The sequence below is a fragment of the Convolutriloba macropyga genome, chromosome 1, assembly GCF_964194025.1.
Source record: "Convolutriloba macropyga chromosome 1, txConMacr16.3, whole genome shotgun sequence".
Lineage (NCBI taxonomy): Eukaryota > Metazoa > Xenacoelomorpha > Acoela > Convolutidae > Convolutriloba > Convolutriloba macropyga.
In genome coordinates, this window is record NC_134468.1 from 42,391,170 (window position 1) to 42,408,897 (window position 17,728).

Below are 17,728 nucleotides of genomic sequence, written 5' to 3' on the forward strand. Positions count from 1 at the left end.
TGTGAAAAATTTAAAAATACGCAATTCTTACTAAGAGTATTTTTCCACGAACTGTTGCAAAAGTTCCGGAAGCATTAACAGAGCAACATCTTTTGTCAAAAAAATGGGATACCGGCTGCATCTAGGCTATGGTTATGGCATTTAGTTCTAATGTACAACTTAATAGTCGAAGTCCCTAGCGAGACTATTTAAAACATTGAGGAACAAGATCAAACAGTTGATCTGTCTGAGTCCGAAACAGTCTTGCCGAGTTTTCTAAAGGCAAGTAAATTTCACTACGCTCACTCCAATCTTGCCAATGATAACAACGCTAGACAACAGCTCTAGAGACTAAAATTGCACCACAAACCTAGAGCCTCCGCGTGCTTAATCGCCAGCAAAAATCACTGTGTCTCGAGTTTTCTAATTCGTCAGTTCACACGACGAAAAACAATGAGGGTTGGTCAGTTCAAAACAAAATTGTGCCCTGGAAGTGATGTAAATGTTGCGCTTGCTTGTCTTTTAGTAGAGCTTGTGCTTACGAAGCTACACTTGTTATCAAATCTCTCCTTCCCCGACAGAGAATACTTCCCTTGGGATCTTCATTTATCAAAAAGGTAAAGGCAAAATTTCGTGAAGCTACGAGAGTTGTTGTAGGTTAAGAAGAGCGCTCATTTTGTTTGCTCAACGTTAAGATTGGAAACGTTTTACAAAACTTTTTCCAACCATCGAGAGCTTAATCCCCCATTCCGATTTGAACGATAAATATTCTCCAATTTTGAGAATAACTGATTCAAAATCCGACTTTAATCTTATTGTTTCAGCCTTATTGGAGTTAATATCAAAAACTCAACTTTCAAAAAAGAAGGTTGACATTTCGTGTCAGGTAGCTGCTCTAACCCCGTTTTGCGCGTGGCTCGGAAAACATTGTCCTTCCAGCTTTGTTTGTTGGCTCTCAGACTCAGGTTTAGAATATTGTTCCACAGATGATTGCAGAATTAGTTTCGAATGTTGGTTGGAGTGTGCATGAATAATATCGGATGTCAGATCGGTTGAACTGCATCTCAATAGTCACAGACGTTGCAACTAAATCACATGCGTTCACAAATTCCCAGCTCAATGGCTTTGTCGATTGTCCGTGCTTTGACCCGGAATGTCACAGCAACTTTTTCTTCTCGGGTCACTAAGATTGTGCACCAAATCAGATTGTGCGCCAAAGTGAATATGACTTTTCGAGCTAGCTCTAATAAAGTTCTACAGCTTTCTGTTTTAGAGTACTTCAAAGCTGCTTGCTTTGCTAACTTATTTTAGACAATATACATTCACATCAATGTTCGGCCAAATTTCAAGCAAACTGTTGTTGGATCAAACTTCTACTTGTTTCCTCATTTTGCAATACGAAAAAAAAACATGAACGCGGTTATTATTTAGCTGATCTCGTTATCAATGCAACATTCAAATGCTTCGGGGAGTTTTGCAAGCGTCTGATCATCTCTTCTATTCACAAACATTATAAAGAGAATTAAGTTCAACTGCGTTTTCCCAAGGTTCCATTAAAAAAATTTTGTGCTGCTCTAAAAATTTTTATTGCGGTACTTCTTGGTTGCCTTCCGCTATAAAAAATTTGTTGGTATATCAGATCTATCCATGTTTATAGCAATCTGTTGTATCTCCCCTTTTAACACTGTTCATTTTACACTAAAAACATCTGCATGTTCTGTTAAGATTCTTCACAAATTGGTCAATTTTATGTGACCATTGAAATGTTTGGGATCAATTGATTGCAACTTTGACACTATGCACTTAGACTTCCCTATAAACGTACATAGAATACCGTTTTTGATAGAATAATCCTTGCATCAATTCAAGGGCTACCCACAAACCTTTATTGGCCTGAATTTGCTCAGCGTGTTGAACCTTTTGCTGTTTTTTTTTATTCAATACTGTCTGATTGCGTTCGGTACTCGCTACCTGTACTTATCTGATTTTCAGATCTACCAATGTTCACAGAGGTCAGTGGTTGCATCCAATAACTTACCTCTTTGGTATTTCCTTTCGTTGCTTTAGTGCTGTAGAACTTTCTGATTGCTTTTCAGGCTCGCTGTCTTTACTTCTCGGGCTTTCAGATATATCAATGTTTATAGCAGTCTGTTGTTGCAGCTAAAGACTTACCTCCTTTTGTCGTTTAAGTTTATTTGCCATATGGCTTTTAATTTTCATCTTTTGTCTAGGAGCATCTGTAGATATTCAGATATTTCAGATTTCAGATATTTCCTTTTAAGTTTATTTGCCATATGGCTTTTAATTTTCATCTTTTGTCTAGGAGCATCTGTAGTTAACTCTTAGGCTATTTTATCAAATATTGGTGTTTTTATTTAAATAATAAACTTTTTTGGCCTGTGTTGGCAAATTGCGATCTGCGCGCTGTCAGAAGACATGCGGAAAAAGAATTCAAAAAATCCAAAATTGCCAGGCCTTTATCAGAGCGTAAATTTGAGCAGCACGTCAAAATTGATTCGCACTAAAGAGCGATATACAAGGCAGTGTGGAAAACTTATATTTGGCTATCACAAAATAGTGGCTACGGTGGATACACAATGTTTTATAGAGTGAATATGACTTTTGGAGCTAGCTCTAAAGCAGTTCGACAGCTTAGAACAAAAAAGCGGACCTCACCAGATGAAATTCCTAAGAAAGTGTATTGACTTTGTAAAACTTGTGAAAAATTGAATGAAAATACGCAATTTCTACTAAGAGTATTTTTGCACGAACTGTTGCAAATACAAGTTCCGGAGGCTTTAACAGAGCACCGTTTTTTGTCGAAAAAATGGGATACTATCTGCACCTAGGCTACGGTTACGGCATTTAGTTCTAATGTACAACTTAATAGTCGAGACTTATTACGCTTGTGTTTACGAAGCTACACTTGTCATCAAATCTCTCCTTCCACGACAGAGAAAACTTCCTGGGGGATCTTCGTTTATCAACAAGGTAAAGGCGAAATTTCGAGAAGCTGCGAGAGTTGTTGTAGGTTAATACGAACGCTCATTTTGTTTGCTCAACATTAGACATAAGATTGGAAATGTTTTACGACAAAACTTTTTCCAACCATCGAGAGCTTAATCCCCCATTCCGATTTCAACGATAAATATTCTCCAATTTTGAGAATAACTGATTCAAAATCCGACTTTAATCTTATTGTTTCAGCCTTATTGGTGTAATATCAAAAACTCAACTTTCAAAAAAGAAGGTTGACATTTCGTGTCAGGTAGCTGCTCTACCCCCCGTTTTGCGCGTGGCTCGGAAAACATTGTCCTTCCAGCTTTGTTTGTTGGCTCTCAGTCTCAGGTTTAGATTATTGTTCCACAATTGATAGCAGAATTAGTTTCGAATGTTGGTTGGAGTGTGCATGAATAATATCGGTTGTCAGATCGGTTGAACTGCATCTCAATAGTCACAGACGTTGCAACTAAATCACATGCGTTCACAAATTCCCAGCTCAATGGCTTTGTCGATTGTCCGTGCTTTGACCCGGAATGTCACAGCAACTTTTGCTTCTCGGGTCACTAAGATTGTGCACCAATTCAGATTGTGCGCCAAACAGTGAATATGACTTTTCGAGCTAGCTCTAATAAAGTTCTACAGCTTTCTGTTTTAGAGTACTTCAAAGCTGCTTGCTTTGCTAACTTATTTTAGACAATATACATTTACATCAATGTTCTGCCAAATTTCAAGCAAACTGTTGTTGGATCAAACATTTACTTGTTTCCTCATTTTGCATTACGAAAAAAAAAACATGAACGCGGTTATTATTTAGCTGATCTCGTTATCAATGCAACATTCAAATGTTTCGGGGAGTTTTGCAAGCGTCTGATCATCTCTCCTATTCACAAACATTATTCAGAGAATTAAGTTCAACTGCGTTTTCCCATTGTTCAGTTAAAAATTTTGTGCTGCTCTTAAAATTTTTATTATGCGGTACTTCTTGGTTGCCTTCCGCTATAAATAATTTGTTGGTATATCAGATCTATCCATGTATATAGCAATCTGTTGTATGTCCCTTTTAACACTTTGTTCATTTTACACTAAAAATATCTGCATGTTCTGTGAAGATTCCTCAGAAAATGGTCAATTTTATGTGATCATTGAAATGTTTGGGATCAGTTGATTGCAACTTTGAAACTACGCACTTAGACTTCCCTATAAACGTACGTAAACAACGGTTTTTGATGGAATAATCCTTGCATCCATTCAAAGGCTACCCACAAACCTTTATTGTCCTGAAATTGCTGTGTTGAACCTTTTGGTGCTCTTTCTCATTCAATACTGTCTGATTGCGTTCGGTACTCGCTACCTGTACTTCTCTGATTTTCAGATCTATCAATGTTCACAGAGGTCAGTGGTTGCATCCAATAACTTAGCTCTTTGGTATTTCCTTTCGTTGCTTTAGTGCTGTAGAACTTTCTGATTGCCTTCCAGGCTCGCTGTCTCTACTTCTCGGGCTTTCAGATATATCCATGTTTATAGCAGACTGTTGTTGCAGCTAAAGACTTATCTCCTTTTGTCGTTTAAGTTAATATTTGCCATATGGCTTTTGATTTTCATCGATTTGTCTAGGAGCATCTGTAGGTAACTCTTAGGCTATTTTTCCAAATATTGTTGTTTTTATTTAAATAATTAACTATTTTATATCAGAAATGCTACCCATTAAACTTGATTGGCCTGTGTTGGCACATTGCGATTTGTACACTGTCAAAAGATATGCGGAAAAAGAATTCGAAAAAACCAAAAATGCCAGGCCTTTATCAGAACGTAAATTTGAGCAGCACGTCAAAATTGATTCGAACTAGAGGGCGACAAACAAGGCAGTGTGGAAAACTTATATTTGGCTATCACAAAATAGTGGCTACGGAGGATACACAATTTTTTATGGAGTGAATAAGACATTTCGAGCTAGCTCTAATGCAATTCGAAAGCTTAGAACAAAAAAGCAGACCTCACCAGATGAAATTCCTAAGAAAGTGTATTGACTTTGTAAAACTTGTGAAAAATTGAAAGAAAATACGCAATTCTTACTAAGAGTATTTTTCCACGAACTGTTGCAAAAGCAAGTTCATGAGGCTTTAACAGAGCACCGTCTTTTGTTAAAAAAAATGGGATACCGGCTGCACCTAGGCTACGCTTATGGCATTTAGTTCTAATGTAAAACTTAATAGTCGAAGACCCTAACAAGACTATTTATAACATTGAGGAACGAGATCAAACAGTTGATCTGTATGAGTCCGAAATAGCCTTGCCGAGTTTTCTACAGGCAAGTAAATTTCACTACGCACACTCCAATCTTGACAATGATTACAACGGAAGATAACAGCTCTAGAGACTAAAATTGCTGCACAAACCTAGAGCCTCCTCGTGCTTAATCGCCAGTAAACATCGCTGTCTCGAGTGTTCTGCTTCGTCAGTTCACACGAAAAACAATGAGGGTTGGTCAATTCAAAACAAAATTGTGCCCTGGAAGTGATGTAAATATTGCGCTTGCTTGTCTTTTAGTAGAGATTGTGTTTACGAAGCTCCACTTGTTATCAAATCTCTCCTTCCCCGACGGAGAATACTTCCATTGGGATCTTCATTTATCAAAAAGGTAAAGGCAAAATTTCGTGAAGCTACGAGAGTTGTTGTAGGTTAAGAAGAGCGCTCATTTTGTTTGCTCAACGTTAAGATTGGAAACGTTTTACAAAACTTTTTTCAAACATCGTGAGCTTAATCCCCATTCCGATTTCAATGATAAATATTTCCAATTTTTTGAGAAAAACTGATTCTAACTTCGACTGTAATCTTAATTTCTCAGCCTTATTGGAGTTAATATCAAAAACTCAACTTTCAAAAAATAAGGTTGACACTTCGCGTCAGGTAGCTGCTCTAACCCCGTTTTGCGCGTGGCTCGGAAAACATTGTCCTTCCAGCTTTGTTTGTTGGCTCTCAGACTCAGGTTTAGAATATTGTTCCACAGATGATTGCAGAATTAGTTTCGAATGTTGGTTGGAGTGTGCATGAATAATATCGGATGTCAGATCGGTTGAACTGCATTTCAATAGTCACAGACGTTCCAGCTAAATCACATGCGTTCACAAATTTCCAGCTCAATGGCTTTGTCGATTGTCGGTGCTGTGACCCGGAAGGTCAAATCAACTTTTGCTTCTCGGGTCACTAAGATTGTGCACCAATTCAGATTGTGCGCCAAACAGTGAATATGACTTTTCGAGCTAGCTCTAATAAAGTTCTACAGCTTTCTGTTTTAGAGTACTTCAAAGCTGCTTGCTTTGCTAACTTATTTTAGACAATATACATTCACATCAATGTTCTGCCAAATTTCAAGCAAACTGTTGTTGGATCGAACTTTTTGCTTGTTTCCTCACTTTGCATTACGAAAAAAAAACATGAAAGCGGTTATTATTTAGCTGATCTCGTTATCAATGCAACATTCAAATGTTGTGGTCAAAACCAAGCCGGGTAATGATGTAAAAAATAAAGCTGGTGTCAAAGGAAAACGTGCCTTTTCATCTATTATTATGGTTTACCGCATGGTTGATCTGAAAAAACTGATTACATGCACTGTGTTGCTCTGCACCTTTCCTGATTTATTAAAACCTATTTAACGAAAATTTAATTTTTGGAAAAAAATTTTGAATGCGAAGGTGGCAAAACTGGCCTGTCTACAAGCAACAATTCGTTATTCTCGAAAAATTTGAAGCCTCGAACCGATAGACCAAATCAAGGCAAATCAATATTTTAATCGAACTTTTTTATGTTGAACCTGTTTTTTTTCGTAAAAATTTAATTCATACTCCTCTCTGAAAAAAGCCAGGTATGACGACAAAGTTGTACAAGCGTGTGCACAATATGAAATAATTGCGGAGCTCGGTATTGTTAAAAGTCATTTGTTCTTTACCGGAAAAAGTTCGAGGAAGACTTTGGTAAACGATCAGCTTTTAAAATAACTTTCAGGAGGGATGGTGATAAGGCCAAAAACTGTTCTTAATAAAACGCTACACAGCCTTCGATCATGCATAAAAACTAATCTAAGGCGAGCACCAATTCTGACAAGTTATTTTCTGTAAACTTCAAAGTTTAATGTTTTCGCATTGTCGCTTTTCTTTTTGGTGCAAAACTTTGCTCACTTTCCACAGATATGGAGTTGAAGAGTTGGCCCTTTGTTTGCGTATTCAGCAATGAGTTTCATTCCCGCAAATCGTCTGTTAGTGAAAGTGTTTCCTCTTAATTTCTCTGTCTCGGGTTTAATAGGACTCGTTGTTCTGAGGTCGCAATTCTTTCTTTTCCCTTATTTCTCCACTAGTTCACTTGAATTTTGGCCGCATTATTTTTTATCCAGCTCTTTAGAGACTCATAGCGCTACGGCCTCTGTTCTCGGGTGTTGAGTTATTTTCGCTCACACGCCTGGCAATATCGCCTCAGAGTGTTAGACTTATACATTCTTCGCAGAATACTCGTGGCTATATCGCGGCATTTCTATCTAGTACTTTTTTCGTTGCCTGCTGTCTTTACTGCTTGGCCTGAAGTTTTTTATTTATATTGTACGATAATCGTGGCTATATAGCAGTTCTGTCTCTTAATTCTGTCTGCTTACTCTCTCAGATGGCCTCAGTGTTATAAGTCTCATATTTTCATTGTGGAAGACTCGAGGCTAAATGGCTGCAGTTCTAACTATAACTTCACGTTTTTGATTTCTCCTGGCTGTATGCAAAATATTTTTTATTCCAAATCACTTCACGATGTTATTGCTTCATAATCATTTATTAACATGTTAAAAGATGATGAACAAATTGTTTGAACAGAGAATTTTGTTTGTCTTTGTCCTCAACCATATGGCCGGAGTTCTTCGGTCTTTTAATTTTCTGTTTACTTTGTTGCCTGTATGGGCGAAGACAATCTTCGTGCCACATGACGTTTCACGATGTTAATGATTCTTGATCTTTGACTCACACGTTGGAAACTGAATCTCAAATTTTTGAAATAATATTGTTTGTGTCTATGTCAGTGATTATCGTGTGACAACTATACTTTTTTCGGAGTTCTTGGCTTTAACGTCGCAGCTCTCGTTTTATTTCCTTCTCTTAAGATATTCGTTGTTCAATGGCATCGGTCTATTTTTCTATATGTATCTTTCGGCTCCATGGCCTCAGAGTCTGTTGTTTTCTTAGCAGGAGTCTCGTCTTAGCAAAATGGCCATTTTGCTTATTTACGATGTAGGATACTCGTGCCTATATGGCCTCAGTTGTTACAACAATTACTTTCCGCTGCTTACTCTTTTGGGCTGTATGGCCTCATCTCATGAGTACTTGCTCGATTACTTTTATGGCGTCTCGTGGCTATATGGCCGCAGCTCTTCTGCTTTTCTTTTTGCGCTGCTTACTCTTGGCTGTATGTATTTACTTTGCAATTCTTTTTTTTCTTTCCCTTTCAGCTCCATGGCCTCAACGGTCTGGTTAGCTATTAAAAAAGTTATATGATGATTGATTCTTAACTGTGATTCAAAGCGTTCGAAAATGATATTCAGAACTTTTTCGACCGATATTATGGTTTGTGTCTATTTTCTCATTTGTCGTGCATAACTTATTTCTTAGCTATCCTCAGAAAACTTGTAGTTCTGTAGCAACAATTTTGATTTTTGGTTGCAGTCTGTCAGAATCGAAATCTTAGTTTAGCTCGCCTAAAAAAGTTCGTTGATCCTTATTTTTCGTGCGGTTTTTACGTGCCTATTTCAAGTGAAGATTTGTTGAATTTAGTGAAAGAGTTGTTCAAATTTAAAAAGGTAATGAGCATCCCTGGAGTAACTGAAATGTAAAACAGATTTTTTGGTATTGCGTGCCTAGAAAAAGTAGGTTTTCGTACCAAAATTAGGGATTTCTCCAAAAAATATATTAGGTATTTTTGCATCCGTCCAAGAAAAGTCTAAATAGAACCAATCCTGGCATGGAAATCTCACTGTAGAAGTACAGTGTAAGAGGGAATTTTTGCGGTCGCTTATCTACCTTCATAAAAAACTTCAGAAATTTGCGATTTCTCCCCGTATCATCTCTTCAGGATAGGCAGTTTTATGGGGTCAAGGACTTGTTTCAATCAAACTAAGTTCGGTGTGGAGTATCCACGGTGTATTTAAATTGTTTTTGCAATAATATTCCAAAAAACACAAACGTTTCATACAGAAATTGGCGATATCATATTCCTCATTGTACGTAGTGTTAAAAAAATGTGACAATTTTTAGTAAAGACTGCCCAGGAGAAAAGTTAGATTTTCGTACGGAAATTAGCGATTTCTTCGAATACCGTATCATAAAATCACGTATTTTATATCGTGTGACGCAGTTAATCAAATCAAACACAGCTAAGCCAGGAGTATCAGCAGTGTCTATAGAAGGTGAAGGAAACAGGATTTTTCCTGTTGATTGCCTAAAAAACAAGTTACTCTCGTAGGGAAATTTGATATTTCTGCCTTTGTGCCCAGATATGCTTTTAGATCCAGCTAGCTCAAGAAAAAACTACGTTTTCAAAGTTATTTTGCCAGATGTCTTTTCAAATTTTTTGATTTTTTTCAAGCTAGTCAAGTAGTGGTTGAAATCGAACGCAACCCCAAGTCAAAGTCTCCCTATACGTGTGCGATACATCAAAAAAGAATGTTGGATCCAACTCGCCTAGGAGCTTCCAAACCGTTTTTTCATTATTTTGTAAATACGTTTCATTTCGAGCTACTCAAGAAGTGATTCTCAGTGTGTGTGCTTGTTGATACTTTTTTGTGTTTGCTTGTGGATGTTTATATGTATTTTTTGTGTTTAGCATTCTTGAGTTTTAAGCCAAATCATTTTCTTCTACTGAATTTTAAGGACATCTTAGGCATTGAAAAGGTGACCAGACCAAAAACCAAGAACTTGGTTTTGATAGCATTCGTAATCATAAGTGGTGCACTTGGTTATAGATTGACCTAAAGAATTTCACATATTGACCCAAGATTATGTTTTTTCTTGGAAGAAGCCTAAGACTTGGGATTTTTCACTGTCAATAGGAACCTCAGAGATCGACTCTGGGGTGTTCTCTTAGCAGACCTGTACTTGACCTGATCAGACTCTGAATCAGGCCTGGGACTTTCTTTGATTTTTTTTCTGAATCAGGCCTGATCGTCTCTGTAGATATGCTACGGGAAGTCATTTTCATAAAAGCAGGTAGCTTTAAGGCCCAAAATCTGTTTAGACCCATTCAAAAACATCGTTTTGAAAGACATTTTAGCTCTTCAAGCAAGGCTGATTTGGGTGCAAAAATATAAAAACCATTTTCAAAAACATCTCAACTGTTTGATCGCATGTTTTAGCTATCAATAAGTCCGAGGCTATAAGATAGTTTGGCAATTCTTCAGGGTCAAAATCAATAATGAACATTTTAGCCTGGTTTAATCATACAAAAAAATCTGATCAATATGTCCACATTATCAAAATACTTACGTACTAATAAAGCTGAAAGAATCCACAATAAGTAACTAGGCTTCTTTAGCAAAAAACTGAAATGAGCATGCAAAATGCAGTTACAATGACCTCTGCACACTTCATACAATTATGTTTTCATTTATTACATTCTACATTGTAACTACGCATCTCCGATCCTATTCTTTGGATGAGAGGACCCAAATGAAGTTCTTATCACCAGCATCAACTTTTCCCCTTTTAAAAAATTTATATTCTTGGTGCGAAATTAGCGATTTTCTGCTTTTCTCCATTGAAAAGGGGAAATTACGTCCCTTTTCAAAATATTATCAAAAGCACAATCTTCTCCCACGCTCTACAACTGAAAACCGATTACTCATTTGTAATATTAACACATACATACAAATTAGATATACAGGATGTATATATACATTTATGAACAATCAACAATATATACAACAAGGTTGTGACCATTTTCACTCGACTGCACTCTTGACAAACTAAAACTAATAATTATTGGCACCCATGAGTGATCTCTCCTGTTTCTCTCTCCTCGTGTGCTGCCTGTCCACAACCTTGCGTAACATCTGCGTGAACTCGGTGTGCATTCTTAAAATGGACTCCCGCTCGTATGCATTACAGTCTTCCACAGTTCTGATTCGTCCGGTCAGTTTGGGCTGCACTGCTCTGTTGCTCTGCTTCTGGTCTGGCATTTTATAAGGATAAAGAATCTTTTCTGCAGATGAGGGCAATAAATTTTCTAGTTCTCGGAACCACTAAAAACAAAGTCCCGGGATTATACCGCCATTATATAAACTTCTCTCTTCTAACAAACCTCTTTCGTATAAAAACATAAATTTCTGAAATGTCCAATGTCCTCATTCAGCAACGTCTCAAACCCGGTTCCTTTACCAGGTGAACCATCGTTTTTCACAAAGCTATGTCATTACACATTACACTACTGATGCATGATTTCACGATGATGACGACTTGAACAACCTAATAAGCGTTTGGACCCACTTAGCTAGTCCTATTAAAACAGTTACCCAATAGAAATACTCTAATATATTGGAAGATTACACAACAAAACTTGTCACAGAATTGGCAAGTTAAAAATCTAATCGGCAGCAGAACTGAAACAGCATTCTTCTCAAGAAACCTTTTTTAAAGTTTGAAGCCCTTTTCAAGGAACGCATAACATAGAACCGCCCGCCCTAACCAGATCTAATAGTTCTCCATGTCCCTGTCGGCCAGGGTTGTAGACGAAGACAGCTCCCAGAGCTCCATTGCAGACCACTTCCAATTTGTCTCGCATCCTCTCAAGATCACCACTCACATCCCATATTTGGATATTTACAGTAACCACAGCTCCAGATGTGAGCTAAAACAGAAAATGGTTACTATTTTCCACTGTAACCGAACACAATTATCGATAATTTACAATAAAGGTTCTTTATAAATTTTGAATAGGAACCAAAATTTCTTACCGCGTAATAATTGCCAGACATTTCTACAGAAGTGAGTATTTGTAAATAAAAGAATAGATGAAGCTATTTCAATAATTGATGAACTGATTACATCTGTCAATTCTAGCAGTGAAATTGAAAGTTACCTGAAAATCGCCGATATTTCGCTCGTGTATACGGACTGGGTACGTAGAGACGTCGCCTTCTGAGCCCAAATCGAGTTTGAAGCTTTCAAACTCCTTCTCATCTATGGTGTTCTCCAAAAATGACAGATCTTCACTCTCACGACTGAAGATATACTTTGCCAGCACCGTCTTGCCTGCATTTTGAGGTCCTACTAAAAGGATTTTTGTTGTCAATGACATGCAAAATCTGGAAAATGCGCGTTGAAGAAGCAAAATATACACAGCAAACCAATGCAATAGCACAGCCGCATTGTTTGATAGTCAAATAGAACTTGTCCATTGCACGTGTTATAAGAGCGTAAATAATTGTACCATTTCAGAATAGTGAAAAGTTGTGCCCAAAACTGCTCAATTTTGAGGAATTGATTGATTTTAGGCGACAAAAATGATTTAAAAAATAGATCAAGACATGCTGCTTGGATGCTGATTGAACTAATTTTTTATAGAGAAAACAGAAACAAAGAAGTATGGAGCAGCCCAAATGTTCACAAGAAATCCTGTCATCTCCAGTTTAAATTTAGTTTCATAAAATTAACCAGCAAACAGTAGTTGTCAATAGACACCCAATTAGACTGGTGCTAAAACATAGCTGGAGGAAACGAGAGCGTTCTGCTAAAAATGAGCGAATTCGATCTAAATGATTGAATAGGTTTACAGAAAATAACAAACTACACTTCATATCTTGCAATAATTGCTCAAAACTTATTGAAGTACTCATATTAAATTTAACTACAACAGTAGGGAACCAGCTTTTCAGCACAAAATGGTAAGTTTCTGTATGGCAAAAAGCTGCAATAACAGCATCAAACAGTGTATTCTAATTTTTGTTTGAAAATAAACTTGTCAAGGCTGCTATGAGCTTTCTAAAGCAGGGCAAGTTATAACCACATTCGTACTATGAGCGCAGTTTCATTCTATCAAATTCAAATGTTCCGGGTTTTTCAATCTTCTTGTCTTGCGTATCTGATCTTTTTAACTAAAGTTTTTTCCACTTTTCTACATTACTTGAGTTTTTGGAATTCCAGAACGGCGTGATCATTTAGGCTAAAAAAATCTATTTGCAAAATGAAACAATTTGATCAAAGTTGTAAAAAATGGGTACAGGTTGACCAAAGCCTTCTACCAAAGCCTTCTGAGCTAACGATATGCTGACAGGGTCGCTTCATATTAACAGGGCAGGTTTTCTTACGCAGAATATAACAAAAAAAAACCAAAATGGAGAAAAGTCAAACATGGTGTCCCCCAAGGTGACGTACTATCGCCAATGCTCTCCAACATCTAAATGAGCAAGCTGCCTCTATCCCAGAAAGATAAAAACATCACGTCTTACGCTTATGACATAACTTTAACAACATGTCACCCACAGGTTGAGAAAATACGTGACATAACTCCCTACCTAAATATTTTACACGACTGGCGAGTATCAAGAAAACTTAAGCTATCAGCTGAGAACTCAAGTGCAACTGTGTTCACAACCTGGAGCAAGGAGACCAAGTTTGACCCACCCTCACTATCAAAAATTCACCAATACCAGTAAAGTCCAAAGTCAAAGTAATTGTTGTCTTCTTCTATGGTATGCTGAAATTTGGAGAACATACAAGGAGCACCAAAGAGAAACTACAAAAGCGAAATAACATACTAAAAAGGCTTGCCAGTAGCGACTGGGCCTGCACAAAAGAGACTCAGTGAAGTACACAGCTAACGGTCGGAGCCTCCTGAACTACGGTGCTCCCACAATCAGCAATACAAACTGGAACCACCTGCAAACACAAGAAACATTGCTCGATGGCAGATATCAGGGCCACCGTGCTGATCATAGAACAACCTCCTCAACCAGTTTTCATCCCCTGAGACCGACACTAAATGATACCTAGGGAGCGCGTGAAACAAAACAAACAATAAAGAGCAATTAAGTCGCAAATAAAAAAAATGCGCTCAAAAGTATCCACCGACATAGGGTCCATACTCAATTCAACAAAGACAGCAACTCGGCACACGTCCACTAAAGATAGCAGAAGAACAAACGCCGCCACGAATTGCACGTATCCGATTAGCACAACTGAGAACTGGATACTGCCCCATGCTAAACTCTTACTTGAGTATGATTTGTAACAACGTTGATAACCACTGTCCCAAATGTGAAGTATCACCACATGACGTAAACCACTTTTTCAACTGCAAAACCACGGACCTGAAATTAAGTGACCTGTGAAAAAGACCAGTAGAGGTAGCTAACTGGCTGCACTTAATACCATCAGTCTAACATGACCACACTGCACAGCATAATCCGCCTTCCTTGTCCCCTTTCCCTGATGTTGACGATGCCCCTCCTGGCCCCCTAACCCCGCGACCGCATGTCATTCACCATGGCGTAGATGCAGAAGGGTCGCCGCACCACAAGCAAGTTGTGGATAGGCAGTCACACCACTACTAATATATCTATTGTTATGACAAATGCAACTAAGGTACTAGTTAAAAACAGCAAGAAGCGGCAATATCCCGCCAAAATTATCTGCGAATTGCAGCTCTGTGCAACAGCTTCAACAACAACATATACTTACAGGCTGCCCAGAGCTTGACCAATTTTCGCTGTAAAGATGGTACCACGTGCAAGTTTCAGAACCAAAAAAGTTGCCATAGTCATCAAACAAGAGTAACGTTGCACGCAAAGGAAAAGTCTAAATGTGAGGCATAAGAAAAAGGGTGGCTGAGAACAGGCCGCTGTGGCCTAGAAATGCTCAACTGTGATTACGATAACTAAAATAATTAATTTATTAAAAGCTTCGTTGCTAACAATTTAGCGGTTAAATGCGAGAATGTGGAAAAGATAGGGGTTATTTCCCAGCCGTCGTTTAGATTCCTATACACTAATCAACGGCTACCCGAACTTCAGATATGAGCAAAACGCGACAAATTATGTGAGCGGAAGAAGACAATTTAGTCAAAAAGAGCTCCTCTCAACTTCCATTTTATCTCTCAAAAACAGATCGGGTCGTTTCCGCTTGTGCCACACCTAGCGTAATGGGTGCATTTTATTTGCACCCCAAAGACGCAGGTGCCATACTTTAACAATGATTTAACATCTAATGACACGTGCTCTGCAACTGGAGTGTGCATAACGTACTGGGGGGGACAAACGGAAAAGATCCAAAAGATCTTATAAAAGAATCGTTTTATAACTTATTGACCAAATAAATATCGTTTTAGTGGGTGGACCAGTTTTGCTTTCGAAAAAATGAGTCAGCGTTTGAAAGTTTTTTAAGGAGTGGTACAAAATACATGAACAGATGAGGTATCACGAAACGTGTCACAGGTTTTTGTTGTTGTAGCCGTCCGGGGTCGACTTCGGCGTCAGTAGGCATGCCTTTAGAGCCCGAGAAAGGACGCGGCCTCGACAGGCGTCAACCATAAGCTGTCGATCGCGAGGTGGGTGGGTTTCTTCTTGCACTCGAATAGATTCTTCGTGTCATGCTGGCTCTCTTGGCAATCTGGGCAGACGTCACGCACTTCGGGGTCGATTCTTGACATGTACGAATTCAGTAACTTGCTATAGCCACTTCGTAGTTGGGCGAGCTTGACTCTGGTACTCCTGGGAAGCTTCTTCTCAGACTCAGAAATGGGGGGGGTGGTGGCGGGGCATTCAAAACCTTGTTGTTGCGCATTTTTGAGATGGATTTCCTGACGAAATTGCTGTGAAGTATGATGTTGCCTCGCTTCAGCCATTTTGGGTGGCTTCTTTCCGCGGCACTTTCGACATCGCTACCGAATTCTTCTTTCAGGTTCTTCCGCATGTCTCTTTCGCTGACTGGGTCCTTGATTCCATGGTTTGGATGGTGTGTCGACTGTGAAGCCAAGAGATGTTGTGCTGATAGAAGCTGGCAGTGGTCTCGCACGGGTAGAATCTTCGTCTCGTGAAGATCTCTTCCATTGTCATCCGCGTGCAGCCGGTGGCGCTTCTCAGGGCAGAGTATATGAAAAAGGTCATCTTAAAAGAAAGTAGACTTAGCCAGTGTGGTGCAATCGCACGACTGCAAGAATCAGCCTCGTTGCTTTTTAACAAGTACCCCAACCAACCAAAGCTATTGCGCCGCATTCGAAGAAATAAACCGAATATTAGAATTCCGCCCATTCTGTGTCTTGTTTTAAAAGCATTCATGTGTTGCTTAATTGAGGGCCATGAAGCTCAGTTATAGCATACTTCACAGTTGAGTAGGCCACTTAAAGCTTAAAACTGACGAAGATTGCGCCCCGAGCTGCATTCAAACTGTAGAACAAAAAATCTTATTTACGTTTGAATAGGGGGTTTCAAGACGCAGATAGAGATAATTTATTTGAGCAGTTCAAAACTCCTTAGTTGAATCAGTTGTATTGGTGCTCTGATTTGGCAGGACAGTGTTTAAACTATTTTATACCAGGATATTTTTAATGGCTATCTTTCACTTCAAATTACATCTTAGAGTTTACCAAAAAGATCTCTACGGCTGTAGTTCCCAAAGTTTTCTATGGCTACAAATGAACTTCTAAAAATAATTCTTAAAGACTTCTAATAATTTCCAAAATTTTCTCAATTTAAACCTAAATTTAACATTAAAATAAGGCCTAAACCTGTAAACATCCTGGACGAAACAAGAGCGTTGTGCTGAAAATGCGTGACAATTTCACAATTTGCTCGAATAACAATTTTTAAAAATACTTCACATTGTATAATTTGAGAATTTCTTAGCTGTATGAATACAGCACTTTATTGTCGATGCAGAGAAGAACTTTAACTTTCAAAGCCTTGCAGAGCAAACAAATACAAAAACAATGTGATCGGCGTGTTCCTGGCAGCAAAAAACATTACGAAAATTTTATTACCCTAAACAAGCGTTGTGATCGTTTATTGTTTTTAGCACCAAAGATCTGATTATTTTCCGGTAAAATATGAAAAAAAGCAGTGCAAATAAGTACTTCCGGAGCAGATGCAATTTCTGACCAGATCCTTAGAACTTGAGCACGGAAAACAGTTCCAGAGTGAAGTCAGGTCTATATTGAAAAAAGACAAGTGAATTTAAAAAGGTGAAACTCATTTAAAAAAACGCAAAAAGAACACTGAGTTATAAAGCAACTTCACCCCCAACACTTTTTTCAGGAACTGCAAAATACTATCAAAAGTGAGTGATTCCAGATGAAAGGATATTAGAACAAAAATAGCAAAAAGAAGTGAAGCAAAAAGAAAAATGGTCAACAGGGAGAATAGCAATTACAAAAAATAAAAACAATTTAACATCCTCCTCTACACTGTGCTTAGCGTTTTAAGACAACCATTTAGCTCAAAACAACTATTTAGAAAACAGATGCTATAGATTTTCCATAAAATAGACGTAACAGCTGAAAATCAAAGAACGGTATTAAATAAAGGTCACAACAAAGAAAACCGAAATCAAAAATGTAATACCAGGCCAAAAATGATCAAACATAACCGACTAACGTCGGGCGAATCGCTGATCGCTTGGCCTTAGGGATGCTAGCATTAGGGGGCGAACTGTTTGTGGGGGTCCAAGTGTTGGGGTGGGGTGGGGGGGGGACAAGCGATGGGGGTAGGGTTGCGAATGCTAGATGAGGAGGG

At 38.3% G+C, this 17,728-nt stretch overlaps 2 protein-coding genes across 2 annotated transcripts in view; both read right to left on the reverse strand.

Moving 5' to 3' along the window:
- Positions 1-17,728, reverse strand: part of LOC142339268 (NADH-ubiquinone oxidoreductase 75 kDa subunit, mitochondrial-like) — a 494,345-nt gene that overhangs the window by 59,620 nt on the left and 416,997 nt on the right. The gene's annotated exons all lie outside the window — the stretch shown is intronic.
- LOC142349188 (uncharacterized) lies at positions 10,838-12,328 on the reverse strand. Its single transcript, XM_075400602.1, has 3 exons — positions 12,082-12,328; positions 11,689-11,850; positions 10,838-11,245 (listed from the first exon to the last, which is right to left on the reverse strand). The coding sequence occupies exons 1-3, from the start codon at positions 12,298-12,300 to the stop codon at positions 10,976-10,978; spliced, it is 651 nt and encodes a 216-aa protein (XP_075256717.1). The 5' UTR covers positions 12,301-12,328; the 3' UTR covers positions 10,838-10,975.